At 40.9% G+C, this 19624-nt stretch overlaps 1 protein-coding gene across 1 annotated transcript; it reads left to right on the forward strand.

Annotated features, from left to right (window-relative positions):
• Positions 1-3127: 3127 nt before the first annotated feature.
• Positions 3128-19568, forward strand: jcadb (junctional cadherin 5 associated b). Its single transcript, XM_084913098.1, has 4 exons — positions 3128-3284; positions 9722-10154; positions 12216-16102; positions 16316-19568. Exons 2-4 carry the CDS (start codon positions 9829-9831, stop codon positions 16324-16326), a joined length of 4224 nt encoding a protein of 1407 aa, XP_084769224.1. The 5' UTR covers positions 3128-3284; positions 9722-9828; the 3' UTR covers positions 16327-19568.
• The last annotated feature ends 56 nt before the right edge of the window (positions 19569-19624 follow it).

Raw genomic sequence — 19624 nt, forward strand, 5'->3', positions numbered from 1 at the left:
GTTAGCAGCATTAAGTTTAGCTTTGAGCCAGTGTCAGCTAGGTGCATCATTTATCATCAGCCTGACATCCGAGTGTCCTAGAACACGGCCTGTATTGGGTCAAGGCATTTTGGCCATTTGGGATCATTTAAACTGCACTGCCACCCTCCATTTTGAACAGATTTTATTTATATTATGAACCAGGGCAGAAACAAGCGAATATGCTGCCATCATTTCCCAATAACGGTAGGAATTGTCAATAAATAGTTGAATTTTCAGGGTTTTTTGTGTGTGAATGTTTTATATTTCATCTCACAGATGTAGACTAAATTTTATAATAGCAAATTAGTTATGAATCCATCTTTAAACGATATATTAACATGTTGTACATAAATATAGCAGAAAACAATCATTTGCTATGTGAAGACATGGCGTTAATAGAGATTACACACCCATTCTGTATTTGTTGTAATCTAAGCTTTAGTGTTGCATGTTTTAGGTTTTAGTGTACCAAAAGACGGTCATGTGTTTACCATGAAAGTGCATGGCAGCGCCTTCTCTTGAGACTGCCGGCACTCCTCACATTCATGATGTGAATAAATCAATTTTATTTTCACTGCACTGCAGCTCTGAAAGTTTGCAGACATTATCAGACATTCATGGGGCAGAGCTATATGTAAGAACGCAAATGTGAAATTTAGATGGATGGAACATTAAATGGACCTTACTCTGCATAGGCAGGATAGAATAGAAAGCACAAGTCGCTACAAGAAGACTAACTAGTAGAAATCTTATAAGAGGATGGGGCTGGGCATGGAGGACCGATGGGGTAGTGGGTAGTCAGTTTGGGAAGGCTGGGGAGGGATTCTGGGTGGAAGTTAAAGCGGCACCTCCCTTTGGCAGTGGAGCAGCACTCTTACTAGTCCATGCAACCCTGAGGGTGAGGATGTACACAATGCTTTTGTCCGACAAGAAAGCAATTTCACTTCACGCCGGCACTCCTCACATCCATGAAGTGAATAAATCAATTTTATTTTCGCTGCACTGCAGCTCTGAAAGTTTGCAGACATTATCAAACATTCATGGGGCGGATCGCAAATATCCAATTTAGATCTATGTCCATATAGCATTAAATGGATGTTACTCTGCATGGTCACTTTTACAGTGTCTGTGCAGTGTCTGATTTATCTCATGTGACAAAAATAGTAGAATGCTATGTTTAGTGTTTCCTGTATAATCTACCCATCGCATAAACCAAAACTGGAGTATTTCCACTGGTGAGAAAGTGTTTCACAATAACAATCTCCAGGTATTCAAATTGGATTTGCCAAATTTTGTGTGAGGTTCATGAGAGAAAACAACTAAAGAGTGACACCCCGTGAATCCAAAACAAAAATAAGAGCAGTCAAAATTAGTGCGGTTTTTTAGAGATGAAGCTGCAACACTCTCAGACAGAAATAGTACAAAAAAAATAAAATTTTAAACATACAGTTACAAAGGGTTTCACAATCTGGATAAAATACACACATCTAGTGCACACACACACACACAAAAGCATTTATTCTTACATGCCTGCTTAAATGCAAACAAACGTGCAGGGCACACGTCCAGTCAACCCGATGGGCTAAAACACAAAACCCAGAGGTGCTAAAATCTCCAAATTGTGTGCTCGATTTAAAATAAGTGCATGAAACACTTCAAAGGTGAATCAACAAGGCCGACTGCTGTAATATTTAAGCAGGGGCCAGCACACGCAATGCTCTGAATGTGATTAATGCAATTTGTAGACAGTTTATTGTAGACTTTAATGTACAATATCAATATACTGACTGTGCTCAGAAATTAGGTCAAATATTAATTGTACTCTTAGTTATTAACTGTTTATTTAAGTTAAAGAAAACACATTCAATACATTTGGAAAAGTCTCATTCTGAGTCTTTCTTGTATGTCATAGGCAGGCTGGTGCAGAGGTTAAAACTGTTGCTTGCCATTGAGGTTTTGAAACATCTGGGGTGTGGTTTTCTCCCACAGTGTAAAGACTCATATTTTAGGTTAAGTGGTGATTAGAAATTATCCAATACATGCAGATGTGAGACAGATGAAGCTTTGACTGGTCAGTATGACTAGAAAAGTGCAATACAAATGCTACTCCGTCTCCAAAATGTATGAACGAATAATAATTTTTAAAACAATATTTTAAAAAGTTATTGACTATCCCTGTACCCAAGCGTTACATCTTACACCTTTTATTGAAAGGACACTATTTGTACAGTTCCATTGAGTTATAAAAATATCACCAGTGTTACGACAGACCACAAGGGTGAGACAGACGTGACACGATGATGTACTGCTAAAGCTTTGCTGTTTTGGTTTTTGAGATGCTGGTGCTCTAGTGTAGTGTCCAGCAGTTATAAATTTTGTATATAGTACATTTCATGTGTTCCAGTGCTCAGTAACTGGGAACCACTGGGCACCCAGTGCTGGTTCTGCTCCTGTTAATGAGTACAAACAAAACTGTGAATGGCTTTGAGCAGGTTACAACACTTCCTCATCAGTGAGTGGATCTCTGGGACGGCACGATGTCCCGTCACTCCTCCGAATGAGGGATCCCTCAGAGTGCAGCATGCCACAGTTGGCACAGGAAGGCCTGAGCCCAGCACATTTAATTAGCCAAGCTGTCTTGGCATTGGATGGGAGGGGGACACACACACAGTGACGAGTCATCAACATCACCAAGGGTGCGGTACTGCTCGCTGCCATACTGCACATCTAAAACTTAATGGCAAAGGGACGCATGGGTATCAATACAAACAAAATATGGGAAAACTGGGAAAGGTAGAGCGGTAATTGCAAATCGGTTTAGCAATGCAGCAAACTTCAGCACAAGCAGTGTCTGACCTTTCCTGCAGAAACATAAAAGGTGTGGCTCCTTCAACATTTAGTGCATTAAACACTTGTGGCAGTGGGAGACAGACCTCACACTCCTTATGTCTGTACTTATCATTCAAGCCTATAAGCAGCACTGAGTGAAAAAAAAAAGAGTGTTGCTATGAAAAAAAAAGGAAAGTTAGGAGAAACAGTTTGGAAGAAACCATTCTGACATCCCTTTTCTCTAGCTCCCTGCATGTGAGGAGCCCACCCCACCTCAGCTGTAGTGAGGAGAGCCCAGTCCAGGCAGCCAGCAACCAGCGCGTCTCTGCCTACCAATAGGCATGCTCGGCTCAGGCTCTGTGCAGTGCTCTCAGTCTCAGCAGCTGAAGCTGGGCGCAGGGGAACTGCAACGGCGGCGCCAAGCATCTTCCCAGGTATGCGTCTCTCTGTTGCTACGCCCTTATTCTGTTTTTGCAGTGTTATGGCATCTTTGCAGCACGCTGGTTCCCGCTTTGCCGATACTGGTAGATTTCTAGGGAGGGGTTGCTTATCCTTTTTTTTTCTTTTTCTATTTTTTGTGTGTGTGGCTCACGTAGCCTTCGCGGTAGCGCAGGGCAGCGGGTCTTGGTAAACACTCGCATCTGCAAAACCTCCTCGTTAACCGCGCGTCAACTTGCACACACCTCAAAATGTTCGCCCTTCGACAGAACAGCGCCGAGCCGCCGCTGGTGCTGGCAGCGAGGCGGGGATGTGCGCTCCCTGCTTTACTGCATGCATTTCTCGGGGAAATTTTTGCAATGGGGTTATAATTTGGCCAAGCGGCTTTCGTCAAAACATGACCGCTGACTATATATTCAACTCAAGGTGCGTGCAGGTGGAGGATTTTTACCCCCCCTTCCTCTCTCTGGAAGGCGCTGGACTTGCGGCACTGGGTGAAGCAGGTAGCCTACTGGGAGCTGATTTGAAAAATCATTTCATAGCAGTCAATTTTATGTAGGCTGTGCCATATAACGCTGCAGTAGGCTATAGCAAGGCTATAATAGGTCATGCTGTATGCATAATGCACAATGCATCCGTCTATCTATCACAACCTTGATATTTTATTGATAACTGTGTGTTATGATAAAACGGCTCTATTTTAATCATGATTCATTCATACAGTGAGTTATCCAGAGAGAATGATGGTGAGGGAGATGTTTTTTTCCCCGGAGAATCTGATGGACATAGTTATCACAGGGTGCTCTTAATTGCAAACGTGCTGAACTTGTGTTTTGAATGAGTTTGCATAGGCTAAGCAGTTTTTTTTTAATGATTAGGCTGATCTGTGGCGCTGTGTTTTCCCTGTCACTAGGTAAGATGTAGGTACACTCCCTTAGCAGTTAGGGTGGTGCTGCCTGCTAGTGCTGATGCGTTACAGTAACCACTACCTGTGCATGCAGTCTTCCAGGCCTGGCTGCACACCGAGGGGTGGTGGTGGCGGGTGGCGGGGTGTTCCTGGAGGATTCTTAGGTGGGAGGGTGGTCAGTGAGATTGGATTTATTAAGTTAGAAGTGAATTCATGCACCAGCCTCCAAGTTAAAGTTGTGTTTTTCAGGCTGGGCAGTGAAGTTATCAACAGACAGACCTCACATAAAAATTGTTCAATGTTTCCAAAAGCAGAAAAAGGACTTCTCTCGTTATCAGCTAACGAATGACCCTCAGCAGCAACTTTTACATTAGCTGACCTTACTTTTTCATCTTCCTGGCACAAACCTTTCACACCCATTGGTGTATCAGTGATGTTTATGTTAAAAAAATATATCTTTGTTGTGATTATTAATCATAGTTTTGTTGTTGCTATGCAAAAAAAAGTCTTGTGCCATATTTCCACTGCAATCATTTGGAGCTGTGACCTTGTCAAAAAAGAGCCACCATGTGTCTAGCTCGCTCTGGTTCTCTCTGATAAAACTCTGTGTTAAAGGAAGCTACTTTTCTATATCAGCCCGTCCTCACGGATCTGGATTTGGCTGATTCAAGAAGCTCTCGAGTTGATTTTTGCTGCATTAACCACACTACCTATTCGCTCCACTTGAAGAGCCAGTAATAGTTGGAGGACTTTTACATCAGAATAGATTTCAGCATGCTGATTTTGAATGTTATTTTGGGCTCTGTTTAGCCTTGTTTAGTCAGTGAAGTTTCAATGACATTAATAAATTGGCTAATCAATTTTCACTCCTGTTGTCCTTGAAAATATGGTCCCATACAGTGTGGTTTTAAAGTGGGGATTTCCTGCTGGGCTCTTTGCATCTGGACAGCATTAATTATCCCGCAGGATTTGGGCTGATATGAAGCATTACACTGAATAGTACAGTATAAAATAAGCTCCCACACCAGGGGTAACTCCTAACTGCAAAGTGGACAAAGTTATGGAGGGAAAATGTTAAGGTCACATTAAGGTCAAGAGGAAAAAAGAGGAAAAGAAGAATTTTCCAAATGATTTGAATGCAGTGATTCTTTATGGGATGTGTGCTGGGTGTCCTACAGTAACATTGCACTAATAAAGTAATTACAATTCAAAATATTGTTAGAGCGTACTTGTTTATGTAACCATAGTCCAGTTTGGAGCTAAACAAATTATTTTATCATTTAAATTAATGAAAGAAAAAGTAATAGAATAAATACAGGGCTGATACTGACACAATTTAAAAACACAAAAAAACAATTTGGCATCGTAAACAAGATTTTGTTGTAATAAATGAAACTTACTTTTAGCTGTCACTGACGCTATTTTTTAATATTTAATATAAAATGAATGTTACACAACAGATAATACATCAAGTTGACCTTGTTAAATGCCATCTTACTTGTCAGCAAACCAAAACCAATATTAAGCTGATATATCAATCAAGTATATTTAGAATGAATTAAATAATTTTAATGAAAAAAGGCAGAGATTTGCAGGTTTTAGCTTCCCAGATGGATTTTCTGATAGTCTTGGAACAACATGTTTTGGTATTGATAGATGGGTGGGGGATCAAGGAAATAATCAAACTGATTACTTGAGAATGAAATAATATAATGATACAATTTTCTCCCTTAAGCTGTCTTTAACACCCTTTGATGTAAAAGGGTAAAAAAAAGTAAGAGTGAAAAAAAAAACCTGTACAAAGCTGTAGTGTTTATATGTGGACTTAAATTGATTATCAGCTGATATTAGATATTTCATGATTTATCAATATCAGCCAATAAATTTAAATTTAAAAAGTAAAGAGGAGATGAGTGAAGCTACCTTCAACCATGTTAAAAGGGTTGTTCAGCAGAGGGCACTCTAAAGCTTCCCTGTGGCAAAAAATATTTCAAACACCAAAAACACAACAGCCAGCTGACCCAAGAAAAGTGTAAACAAGTGAATAAACGACTACAAATAAGAAATATTAGGGAGATCTCTATAGATTTTGTGTGTCTGCAGAAAGAAAAAATGTATCAGCTGATTGGAATATACAATTTTTTAATTGCAAAAAATATTGGTGCCAGTATTGGTCTTAAAAAGCCTTTGTTGACTGAGCTCTAATATTTATTGAGAATACTGAGTTGCTTCCAAAAAACAAGAAAGAAAAAAATCTCGGATTGTAACATTAAAACATATGTGATGCCCTTTTATGACATAGTCATAATGTTTTGGATAGAAGAAAAGCAGCAATTGTCCATTTTCTGAGATGAGTCAAAATGCATCACTAATATAAAGAATCTTATTTTCATCTTATATATGATGAAAATAATATCGTTTTATTAAAAGTTATAAAAAAGTGCATTTTTCTCTCGCACACTGCACAATTTTCTGGTAACGTCCACAGAGACCCTGTAAATGCAGTGTTTGTGCCTTGCAAACTATTATCAGTCAGATGTTACTCTGTCTGCACATCTTTGATTTAGATTAATTCTTTTTTTTTTTTACTTTGTCACATGACCTCCACCCTTAATCTATGTTAATATAAAGCTTAATGGAGCTGCAATTCAGCAGTTTCCAGCACAGAAATAGGTAAAAGTGTTTGGCTATGATCAATTCCTAGATGAGTTGTGTATATAAGTATATTTTAACACCAACATCTTTGATCCAACAGCGCACTTGTCCTTTAAGTGACACCTTCATAATGGAAAGTGAGCCACTATTCAAGTCTATGATTTGCCAAAATGCTACTGTGTGCAAAGCCTTTGATCACTCTGTTAATGTTTTATAAGCCATCCGCTGTCATCTGCAGGCAGGACTATGGAAGCCCGTTTCTGCCACAAAAAAAAAAAAAAAAAAGGATCCATAACTCGAAATTTCAACTTATTTTCTCAAAATTTCGACTTATTAACTCAAAATTTTGAATTAGCGCTGCCAATCAGTAATCTACGTGAATGACGTCATTTCCTTGTGGAAGCTGACGCCCTCAGGTACAAATGCTACAGCTAAGCTACCAGTATTACATCCAGTCATGAATGCACAGATTGCTGAGTATTTTCAGCGTGGCTTCAAAAATGATGAAATCCTTGTGTTATTAGCTGAATCACATGGCGTTACTATCAGCAAACGTACTCGCGAAAGCGCCAATTTGTTGCGATCCAGTTTTGAGTGCGCGTTACTTTGCGCCATGTGTAACAAGAAAGTGACATCATTCACGTAGATTACTGATTGGCAGAGCTAACTTGAAATTTCGAGTTATTAACTCAAAATTTTGAGAAAAGTAACTCGAAATTTGTTTCTCCAAATTTCGAGTTACGTTTCTTGAAATTTCGAGTTCATAAGTTGAAATTTCGAGTTAATAAGTCGAAATTTCAAGAAAATAACTCGAAATTTCGAGTTATGGATACTTGTTTTGGGTTTTTTTTAGTGGCGGAAACGAGCTTCCATACAGGACAGACTGTTATAACCACTAATTAATATATCAGACAGGCAGGCGTGGTTGTGCATTTGCATGTACACACAAACAAATGAACAAACTAGACAGTGAAATTTACACTGCATTCGAGCACCAATACAAAAGCAGTCTTATTTTTTTCCTACTTGTTGCTGTTTGTTTTGAGCTAAAAATAAATAACTGGTTTTGTACTGAAGTACTGTCATGTTAGAATAAGTTTTTAAGACATTTTTAAGACTAAACTCCCCAGTTTCTGCTTTTTTTCTCTTTTTTTTATTTGTCTCGATTTTTCTAACAGAACAAGTAAGTCGAAGACTCACCTTTGTGATTTAGTGAGTGATAATCTAAACACACCATGTGAAAAATAGCGTCTATATAGTAAAAATCATTTATATGTCATACTTATCATTACTCAGAATATCATGGGAATTTAAATGTTATTCATACTCTATACTATGACACCAGGCTTGAGCCTAACGGGCATTTCTGGCCATTTTCTGACATTTTTCACACTCGTAAATTGTTGATTTACTTAGACGGTAATCATCATTTTACTTGTTAATGAAAATAATCGCCTTTTTATGCTTTATAAAACTCATCAAAGTATTCTGTTTTATAGAAATTAATTAACCACCACAACATTATGAGAGAGTTTTGGAAAACCGAGTAATGTTTTTTTTGCTGTTTTTGCTGATTTGTGACAATGGCTATACCTTTGCATGGTGATCTAGAAAGTTTGGGGCTTGGTTGATTTTTAAGCCAGCAACGTCTTTGTGAGAGAATATATATGAAAAAAAGACAATATGATGTGCCCATTAGGGCCTTTTTCTAGGGAAGAGAAATCTAAGAGAAATTAAAGAACATACATGATAATAAGAGACTGGAATCAGAGCAGTAAAAGTTAAAACGTTAAAATACTGTTAGTATTTAAAAAAAAAAATGTATTAAATTTTTTTTAACGTTCACATTTTTATTTAAAGTTCACATAATTTTTTATTGTTGACGCTGCAACTCAGACTTCATCTTTGAACTATAGTTTAAGAGTCAAGACCTAAATCAATTTAATCAAACGCCATCAATGCATCAAATGTTTTTCTGATGCCATTAGGATGTAAGAAATCTGGAAACCTTCACACTGTGTGTGCTCACACACAGCACAGGCATGCGGGAAAGTATATATTGTGTAGATTATTTTATACTGGGTATATAATACCCAGTATTTTCCTTTTTCTGATGGCATATGGGAGTGGTGTGCAGCACTAATAAGTTAGCAAGAAGGCAGATATATGATGCAACAACACTGGTAGTGATTACTTAAGCATATTTGAAACTGACTGATTGTACGGTGAGGTATTTAATCTCTTATAACTTAAAATATAAGAATATGTTGCAGTTTCTTTTAAGATAACTGCTTGCTCTGAGTCTCTGGAGAACAATAAGTGCTTGTCATGACTGATGACGAATATTCCACCTAAAACCTGCTTGCTTTGCGGTTATCAAATTTTCCACTGCACTGCTGTCTGACAAAGGGTAGAGAAATCATTATGTAAACAGTGGTTTAATAGGATGAGAACAATTCTCAATTTGGCAATTGTTACATTAGATAATGGTTTCAGGCACTTTGGGAAAGTTGATAAAATGTCATTGGAAAGAACAAGGGGTGTGGCTCATAACACACACTTTCTGGTTTATAGACTTTTTCTGTGTTCAGATAGTGAGCTTTAAATTCACCTTTAAAACTGTGGCTGCACATCCGGGGTTGCCGACAGAAACAAGATTATGTCTGGGGGAAAAATTCATGTTTAGCTCATGTTAGTGTTTAATTTTAAGAAAAGACTTGTGGAGATGTCAATATAGCATGTGCTGAAGTAGTTTAAACACATTTTGACAAGGAATGCCACCCTTTTTGTTTCTTACGAAAGTGGCTCCTCTCAGATATAGTTGCATGCAGAAATAATCCTCTTCTACCTCTTCCCTTGTCCTCTCTTTAGTGATGGCCTCTGCTGAGCAGCCGTGCTCCAGCTTCCACCAGCAGCACTGCGCATAAGGCAACACACCCACCTTTGCCCTCCTGCCCAGAAGTGAGAGAGACACCACCATGTACAGCGTGGAGGACCTTCTCATTTCGCACGGATATAAATTGCCGAAGAGCGACCCTCCGTCTGCCACGCCTTTTGACAAGCGCCCTGCTGATTGCCAGCGTGAACTTGTGGACAACAGGGCTGGCCGGGGGACGCTGAACGGGTATGAGGCAGACCGGGGGGCATCTATCACTGGCATCTATGGCAGCAGGCAGGCACTGGTGAAGGGCTACCCCAGCATAGACATCGAGAGTGGGGATAGGAACCAAAGGAGAAAAGAAATCGGCATCGGTATCCTAGGTGACACTCAGCCCTTGGGTGATTCTCTTGCTACAGATAGTGGGTGAGTGTTTTTTCCCTCTCTTTTGCAATCCCCCACGCCCTGCACCTTCCCTTTCCCTCTCTTTCCTCCCCCCACTTCTCACTGGGGCCTGTCAGTATTGCATGCAAAACTGAGTCTGCACTGCGCAGGGTTTTTTTTCTCCTCCTCTTCTCTTCCCTTCCTTCCAGAGCTGCAGAACACTGTGGCTGCAGCAGCACTACTGACATATCTTATGCTGGGATATGAGGAATTATGAAAGGTGCCTTTGCAGTCGTTTGAGCTGTGTACATGCCTGCACAGAGATATGGTTTGCATCTCTGTGGAGCCCACCCAGGCACTGGAATCATCTACACAGCCTCCACCAGGCAGGCAGATGTAAACAGCAGCACTAGACAGAGAGCAAACTGAGGAGGACTGAACATGCCTCAAGACAGGCGCGTAATCACTCCACTGTAAACACTGGCACACTGAATCACGCCCAGCACGTGCTCTGTGATGTAAGCATGTTGCTGGGCAAGTGTGCACAGCGCAGCTCCCCTCAGCCATACAGTAGCATATGCTGCTGAGGATGATCCATTGACTTTGCTGCTTAAATGAATGAGTACTATGACTAACAGGGATTTAGTGCACTGCAGATACTGGACGGAGGCTAATTGTTTATTCAGTCTTCTTTTTGTGATTTACGTTTTAAAAACTATTACACATATTTATAATCAAGCATATATATATATATATATATATATATATATATATATATATATATATGTGTGTGTGTGTGTGTGTGTGTGTATATTACATTTATATTTTATCATCTGCATTAGTGGCAGATGATTCTTTGCATGAAACAGTTTTATAATTACACTGGGAAAATGTAGTTAATATGTTTTTCTGAAAGAACTGATGGTTACAATTGAATTTCAACAAGCATTTAAGCCTGCAGTCTCTCCCTCATTATGATCAGCTGTCATCAGGTCGTCTAAGAACGTGCATTTATGTGAGTGATGACCCGGGGAATATTTATTGATGACAATTAATTAAAAAAAATCATAAAATTCAGTGTAATGGAAAATCCCTCAGTGTACATAGACTTTTTTTTTTTAGATGTGTTGTCATTAAATATATATATATTTTTAGTAATATATTTTATCTAAAATAATTGTTTTAGCAGTGCAAGCATGCACTACGGCCTTATCCCAAACCCAAGTGGTGATTATGGGACCAGAACTAAATTTATCTCCAGGCAGCAGTGCTTTATCACACTGTACTGGAACCACTGTTGTGAACCTGCCAACAGTAACTCGTCACACAGTTGCCATTTCATATTAGTTTCATCAAGCGTTTTTAAAATTATACAAATGATTTTGGTTGGATGATTGTTGCTCATGCATACTTACATGAGAAACAATTAAAAAAGGCTCTTCGTCTAGTTTACTTTTTCACTTTGGGTGTAACACAGTAATGCAGGTTTAAAGTTTATTGTATTTTTGGTTTAAAGGTTTTTATATGTACTGTAGGCCAAAATGGTTCCTTAAAATAATGAGAGGGACAGAGCCACTTTCTCTTTTGCGTCAGATTTTTTTTTTTTAAAGAGTGGTATTTGCCATCCAGATGACCAGTTTCCAAGATAAGGTCAGCACAATTTAATATGCAGATCATATTGCAGTAGCATCGCAATTTTGTGGTGTCTTCAGGGGACTTTGGAGCTGCTGACTTAAGCATTTCTGGCTCATATGTGCTGGCTCTCTTTGATTAGGTTGTTTTGGAACACCTATACTGGCAAAGCAAAAGCACATGTCTGGGACTGGCATGGGCATGCCTCTTTTAATATTTACCAGTGATCACATTTCAAGTGGATGAAATTGTTTTAATCTATTATCAAATAGACTGAGATAATACAATATTGTGAAATATGTTTTAGGTATTAACTCCTTTCATTCTAGATAATTTTTTCTTTGTCTGTATGTCCCAGCCTGATGGTTCTGATGCTGTTTAGCCGCAACTCATTTAATAACCTCTGTAATGAAAGAAACACTGTTAAAAGATTCGATTGTTTTATTAACACTGAGATTTTTTCTTTTATAGGTTCTACGATGTTCCCAGTTTGACTTATTCAGAGCCGCTGAGCCATGACGAGAGGGATGTTTCCTACTGGCGGAGGCGAGGTCAGGACTTTAGCATCCTTCTGGACTATGCTGATGGCAGGGAGCTGAGGGCCTCTGCTGGAGCGTGGAGGCCACAGGCCCTGATCACAGCAGAGGAATACAGGGCAGAGAGGCAAGCGCAGCAGCTATGGGAGGACATTTCCTGGCTAAGGGACCCAGATGCAGGCCCTGGTCAGTTGAGAGTGACTGGGGAGAGGAAGTGCCAGAGCCTTGGAACAGAGGAATGGAGGCCTGCTGTGGGCCTGGGAAGGCAGCTGTCAGATGGGGATGGGGAACGGTGGGCTCAGGACCACTACCGACTGAGGACACCGGAGGGTTTTTTTCACCCTAGAACTAAAGCAAAGTCTCAGTCTCTTCCCAGAGTTTTGTCACCTGATGGACGTGACAGCAGAGAGCTCATTCCATCAAGGCCTAGTCTACCTGATAGACAGAGGATAAGCAGCACTCTCTTCTCTGGGCCATACAGTAGGTACATCTATGGCGGCGGCCGGGACCGGTGGGGTAGGAGTATTGGGCCAAGCAGCCATGTTGCACTTTTACCAAAGCCCAGGTTCAGCAGGCCTTTAAAGCCTCCATCATACGAGATTCACCAGCAGACTAGGGGTAGCGCAGAAATGCTTGCTATTGACCAGGGTGTCAAACAAAAAGACAGGCCTATCTATTATCCAAGGGGTGGGGACCTAAGACAAGACTATTTCGCACAACACTCTGCCATCACTGGAATGGAGCCTCCTGGCTACATCCCACCCCCATCTTATAGAAGAGCCCTACCCCCAAGAGCAGTTTCAGTTAACCGCAATGAAATGGCAAACTTAAGATGGAGGGCAGAAGCTTTGCAGATGCCGAGCTCAGATCCCGGAAGGTGGTTTTACAGACAGGCAAGTAGTTCCTGGCTGGAACCTTATGGAGAACGTAGTGCGTCCTATCGAAAACAGGTACTTTCTTCTGGACATGAAGAACAACCAGGTCATGCCCGACAGTTACCCACTGAAGACTCAAGAGCAAAACAAATCTCAGGAGGGCCTGGCGGAAATTCTCTAACAGATATAGACAAGATGCGCAACATCAACAAAGAGATTCCGTCCGCTAAGATTTTAGGACAATCTACACATGATAGTGCCTTTCCTCCCCAACAGGGGCCAGCTCTCAATACCGAAACCCGAAAAACAGCTCCCGGTGACAGCGACAGCAGTAATCGATGGCCCAACAGGGGAATAAAAAAAAGTGACAGTGTAGCTTCTGAGCAAACCCGTACTCCATTTTTACCTTCATCTATTCTGGGTAAACCACCGCCACCTCCGTGTAAGCCGGCTGACCAGGGTGTATCTGAAACTGTGACAGAAGTAAAAAAGGCAGAGCAACCTGAACCACCGGAGAAAGACAAAACCAAGAATCTTAAAAAGAGGCTTAGTGAAACCATTTTTTGTTTGGTGTCTGTCCCTGTTACTCCGCAGCTCACTGGGACAATTCGTGATCAGAATAATAACAACGAGAAGTCGCCAGACCCAGCTGACAGTCCCAGTGGCAACAAAACTGGCCATTTAACAAACCAAAGTCTCCAAAGCACATCTTCAGCTGAAGCTGAGCTGCAAGCACTAACTGGTAGCATAGCGAGCAGCAAAACGAGCAGTAGAGCAAGCAGCAAAATGTTTAAAAAACTACCCTGTAGACCCCCTAAAATAAATCATTACAAGGAGCTGAAGCTGTCAGGATCCTGGCCTGCAAACCAGTATCGAGACCAGGAGACACAAACTAGCCCAGAGGCCCGAAAAGCTGCCCCTGAAAACAAGGAAGCACAACAAGACCCTGTTCCTCCTGGCACCGAAGTAACCCCTGATAGCGGCGGAGTAGTGGGCACTGCCTTCAGTTTTCCCATAAAGGGAGTGAAGAGCCTAAAACTTTCAAGCAACAGCGCCTTCTCCCTGACCTCCACCTTCTCCAACCAGCTGAACAAGAGCACAGCTCAGCAGCCAGCAGTACCACCCTCAGGAAATGTGGAGGAGATCAAACCAGCAGCAAACACAGGACAGGAGAAATTTGAACCGTTCCTTTTGAAACCGGCCACCCAGCGACCATGGGATGCAGTCAAAGAGCTGGAGACCATTAAAAAAGAAGTCCAGGATCAGCAGCAGCAACAGAGCAGCAAACAGCCCAGTGTTGACAAGTGCATTGAGGACCTTAACGAGGCCTACAAAGACATCTTGGAGCTAGGTACTGCCAGCAATAAAGTCCCAAACGGTTCCGTCCAGATCCCTGAGCGTATCAAAATCCGACTGACATCAGAACCTCTCAACAAGCCCAGCAGCCTTAGGCGCAGTGCAGTAAGCTGGTCTGTTGACCCAGAATACAGGGAAGTGAAGAGCGCCTTCTCCAGGCCTGCAACAAAGTCGGTAACCTTCAGCAAGCAGCTTAGGGAGGAGCTCCCGGTGCCACCTCGGGAGACGGGCTTCAGAGAATACAGGGTTGTTGCGCATCTTTCACGCAGAAGGAGCAACGATGGCAGGACAGTAAAATTAGACCTGCCAGATGAACCTATCGAAACACCTCTTTGTGACTTTAGTCCAACAACGCACACCACAGCAGCTGAGGTGCCATGGGCAGACAGACAGCCCATGCAGGATGCCTCTACACTCACTAGTCCTCCAGATTATGAAGACATATGCCAGACTTTGCGTCAGTCTAGAGACCCATCGGATGCCAGTAAAGCATCCGCAGGCCATTCCAGACCTAATGACACAGACACTCTTCAAGATCTCAGTACTGAATCAGAGGAGGAGTGCCCTATTTGTAAAAGAGAGCTTGAGAATCAGATGAGACAGGGTCCATTGCCTCCACTTCACGAGGAGAACAGCTCAGACAGCTCGGCCAATCAAAATGGCAGTCCGCCACAATGCACTGCATTAGAAAGTCCAGCAGAAGATACAAAAATAGAGGAGCCAAATGCATCATGTTCAAATCAGTCAGGGTCTGAAGTGTGTGCTGAAAAAACAGAGCAGCATTCACTGACACAGGAGAATGTGGGAGAGGGTGAAAAAACAGACAATGCTCAGGCAGAAAACTTGGACAATTTATGCATAGTTAATCCTGCTGAGAGCATACCAGTGGATGGAGCTACAGAGGATCTCTCCTCTGCAGCCACAGTATTAGCAGCTGATCAGCCTACAGACCCCCAAGTCACAGAGGAACAGAGTGTTAATGAAACAGCAACTGAGGAAGAAAAATCAGAAGATAAAGAAGCCACTGCAGGAGAAACACCTGAAGGCAGTGCAGGCAAACGGACAGCTGAAGTGAAAACTGAGGAACAAGACAATGCAACGCCAGTTGACAAGCAGGAGCAAGAGAAGAAGCCATTTGCTCTCCCAGAGCATAGACTTGGTCTACGGACTCATCTGGGGCGAGACCTCCCTGGGTTACCAGAGTTTCCGCCTGATAGACTGCCACTTTCCGTTCCCCCAAACCTAGACCGCAGATTATCTCTTAGCTTGGAGGGTGAGCGGAGGAGCAAGGGCCCCTCACAGCGAATTGAAGCATTGCAGAACAAACTGGCTATTTCTCCAGGTCGGGTGGCAGTTGAGCGACTCGCCCGGATGAGAGATGTAGATGTTATGTATCGTGTGAGGCGCTTAAGCATCAGGAGTACTGACTCTGGGGAAGGGGAGACAGAGGCAGAAGGGGAGGGCAAGGAAGAACAAGCAGAGGAGTTCGACCCTGCTCCTCATATGGACAAAGACAACGAGCAAGAGGTCACCAACTCACAGGAGAGCCCCGAGACAGTGTTGCAAGATGAACAGGAGTCACCTCTCTCAGGTAATTATTGCCTATAATGGCACAGAAGTGAAGCCTGGTGGATGTAAAGATGACAAGAGAGTTTACTTTTTTTTTATGCGGTTTTGTAATTTTTCCTGATTTTGGACCTTGAAAACCTTTGCCCAATTAGACAATTTTGATTCATAAGATAATGGATTTTTGCTAAAAAAAATACTCCTTTGTGAATAAATATCTTTCTTCCTCATGTCCCAGAACCCCAATGATCCCAGCCGAGGGGAGACAGTGTAGAAAGACTGCGTCCACCATCTCCATCTGAGGTTTTTAGCTCCAACACTGTGACCTGGCTGCCTACTAGAATGCCTTCATCTCATCTTGACACTGAAATTGCCTTCTTGTCCGACAAGAGCATTGTGTACACCCTCACCCTCGGCGCTGCGTTGACTACTAAGAGTGCTGTTCCACTGCCAAAGGGAGGTGCCTCTTTAACTTGTGGGGCAACTTCCACCCAGAATCCCACCCCAGCCTTCCCAAACTGACTACCCACTACCCCATCCGTCCTCCATCCCCAACCCCATCCTCTTATAGGGTTTCTACTAGTTAGTCTTGTAGCGGCTTGTCCTTTCTATTCTATCCTCCCTATGCTTTTGTCATTGGCAGACATTATGCAATTCTGTCGTGCATACTAGAATTTCTGAAAATGTCCGCAGCGAAAACATTTTTCGCATACCTGAACGTTTCTGTTTGTTTACGGGCGAGTTGTTGAGGATTATGAATGTAAGTGTTTATGTTTAACCTAATGTAGACATAGAGGGGTTTATTGTCACAAACATGTTCTGTTGCATTTAAACTACACCAAAATAACCTGCGTATTTGATTGTGGTAAGGCGACAGCTGTTTTAGAACTGGACATCACTGTCTTTGGCTAAAGAACTGTTTTGATTTTCAGATGAGATAAATCAGCCTTTCTTTTTAAAAAAAAAAAAAACAACTGAATGACATTGTGCCCTTTCTCATTGCTTTTGTACACACTGCAACCATAACTCTGCAACCATAGCTCTTCAGTGAAGAGTGACTCTATACCACATGGCATGACAGATCAGTAAACTATAAGATAACATTGGCCCTACTTTAGAGGGGGAGAGTTGCCTTTTTTAACTAGATGTGCGATTCCTGGTTGGATAAGGTGAAGTCTCTGATTAGTCCCCTGATCAAGTTCAATCTATAGCTCCCATTTCCAGGTAATTTCAGGAAGCAATAAGGGCACAGATTGAGTTTAAATGATGGTTTAAGCAACCTTGATAAACATTAAAGATCGATATAGGAATTTAGAACAACAACAAGAAAAAAAAGATATGTAGAGCAATATTGTAAAAACAGGTCAGTGGTGTAGTGGAGCTACCTGTAGGAACCATTGTCAGGAGTCTTAAGTGTGAACGTGTCATTGAGATCATATTACAGGGAAATGGATTCGTGTCAGGGTATAGGGGCGCTTAACAGGGGGTGGGTGCTTTACTTCATGATATATATATAGATATAGATATATATCTACATATATATCTATGTTCATACATCTTTTTGCAAAGAGGCGACATTTCACGGAATATTTATTTTTGTTATCATCAAATTGTTAATCAGTTTGCATAATGTACAAAATAAAGTATATTTTAAATATTTTAAGAGAAATTTTGTATTTAACCATGACATTTTATTTCTCCACACCTATAACAAGCTGAAAGTATCATACAAGTGTATAGTATCATATTGAGAGTATACATAATTTTCTAGTGCTTTAAAATCTTAACAGAGCGGTATAAGGAGGGATGGCCCTGTGGTGTGCCTTGATCACACGATTTTGGTTTGAGTGAGCAAAAGGGTTCATCACTGCAGGAGTTAAACCTGATGGAAACTTTCTGATTGTGCCATGATTTCCTGTTTGATAGTGCTCTTTCACATGCTAACAGAGTCAGTGTTGGACGCTCCTTGTGATATTTGACACATCAATCCATCTCAGCTGTACGTTGGTGGTCAGACATGGCCTGTGTCTTATTTCTGTCTTTGTATGTCTTCCAGTTTGAATCATGTATCGTTCTGTTGTTGGTTCCACAAAAAAAACATGTTTAGAAAATAAAATTGGGAATTTTTTTCTTTTCCTTCCTTCCTCCCACCCTTCCTTTGTTTCCTCTTCCTTCTAACTGCCTCCTTTCTTCCTCCGTTTCTTTCATCTCACGGCGTGTTCATTTTGTGTAAATTGTTGTGCTGTCACTAATGCTTATTGCACTAAAAGATGCAATGTAGGATGCAATTTTAGGCTAAAAACCACATATCTGCATAATGTTTCTTTAAAATAAATTTTAAATTATGAGTCTAAAGCTAAACGATGATTGAAAAAATTGCCTTTTGGATTAAAACAAGTTTGCAGGTACGTGGGTTTTCTTTTTTTTCATAAAAGGACTGTTTCACTGGTGTAACATATTTAAGAGATCTGTAGGAATCCATCACTGTTTAACCATCAACTTACTGTTATGTAGCATTTTGCAGTTGTAGCATTTTTATCAACTCAGACCTTTGTCTTGGTATTTCAAACATTTCATGTAAATCCGAAATAATCATGTCGCCTTATGATGTGTGCATTACATTACACTCCAGGAAATGCCAAATATTAACGTACTAAGCACTGTTTCATACCTTAGGTTTTTACCAACAACTTACTGTTCTGCCATCCCTCTGGCTGGAGAGGTACAGTAGCATTGCGGATAGTTTCTGCTCTTCATGCTGTTTATCTGTAGGAACATTGAGTCCAAAACTGTGAAATTCAAACAATACAAAAAGCATAATTTATTATAAGTACGAGAGGAGGGTCAGTGTTTCAAGACAAGCTCATAGTCAGCATCACAGGGAGGACAAGCTGGCACGCCTATAATTAATTACACATCTCATTTTAAATTCATTTTGAAGACTAAAGGGCCTCGCCTTAGTCTGGTGTATAAACTGCCCCTGACGACATTTAAATAGCTATTTCAGTACATACGCCCCCCTCCCCCAATAATTGGCATGTCAGGTACACTTGAACATAGTGTCATTTGACTTTTTGTACTGCAGGTTATGTGCAACATGAAGTAATTATGCACACTTGTAATATTTTCTATTTTCATATGAGATTTAAGTGCTTTTTGTACTCACTGACATCTTTTTTTTCTTCCTTGCATGAAATGCAAGAGAGAGGAGGAAAAAAAAATGTTTTTCATAAAGTATATTTGCATTTGGTACTCCAATAGTAAAACCAGTGGGCAAAACATTATGTTTCATAATTTAATTTACAAAACTATGCCAAGTATTTAAAAGCTATTTTTAGAGTAAATCAAAAGAGAACTCATTCATTTTTTTTCTTTTAAGACATGCCTTTATCTTTGTATCTATAAATATGAGCATAATCCATAGTCATATGATTGTGCTACTGTTGTATGATACTGCAGTCTGATTCATAAATAAACTCTTTGCATGAAAATGGTGGTTGTGACAGTTGCTGTTGTCTGTATGTATGCAATTTTTATTTTATTTTTT

The sequence above is a fragment of the Perissodus microlepis genome, chromosome 18 (genome assembly GCF_051167445.1).
Source record: "Perissodus microlepis isolate ML-2025 ecotype Zambia chromosome 18, ASM5116744v1, whole genome shotgun sequence".
NCBI lineage: Eukaryota > Metazoa > Chordata > Actinopteri > Cichliformes > Cichlidae > Perissodus > Perissodus microlepis.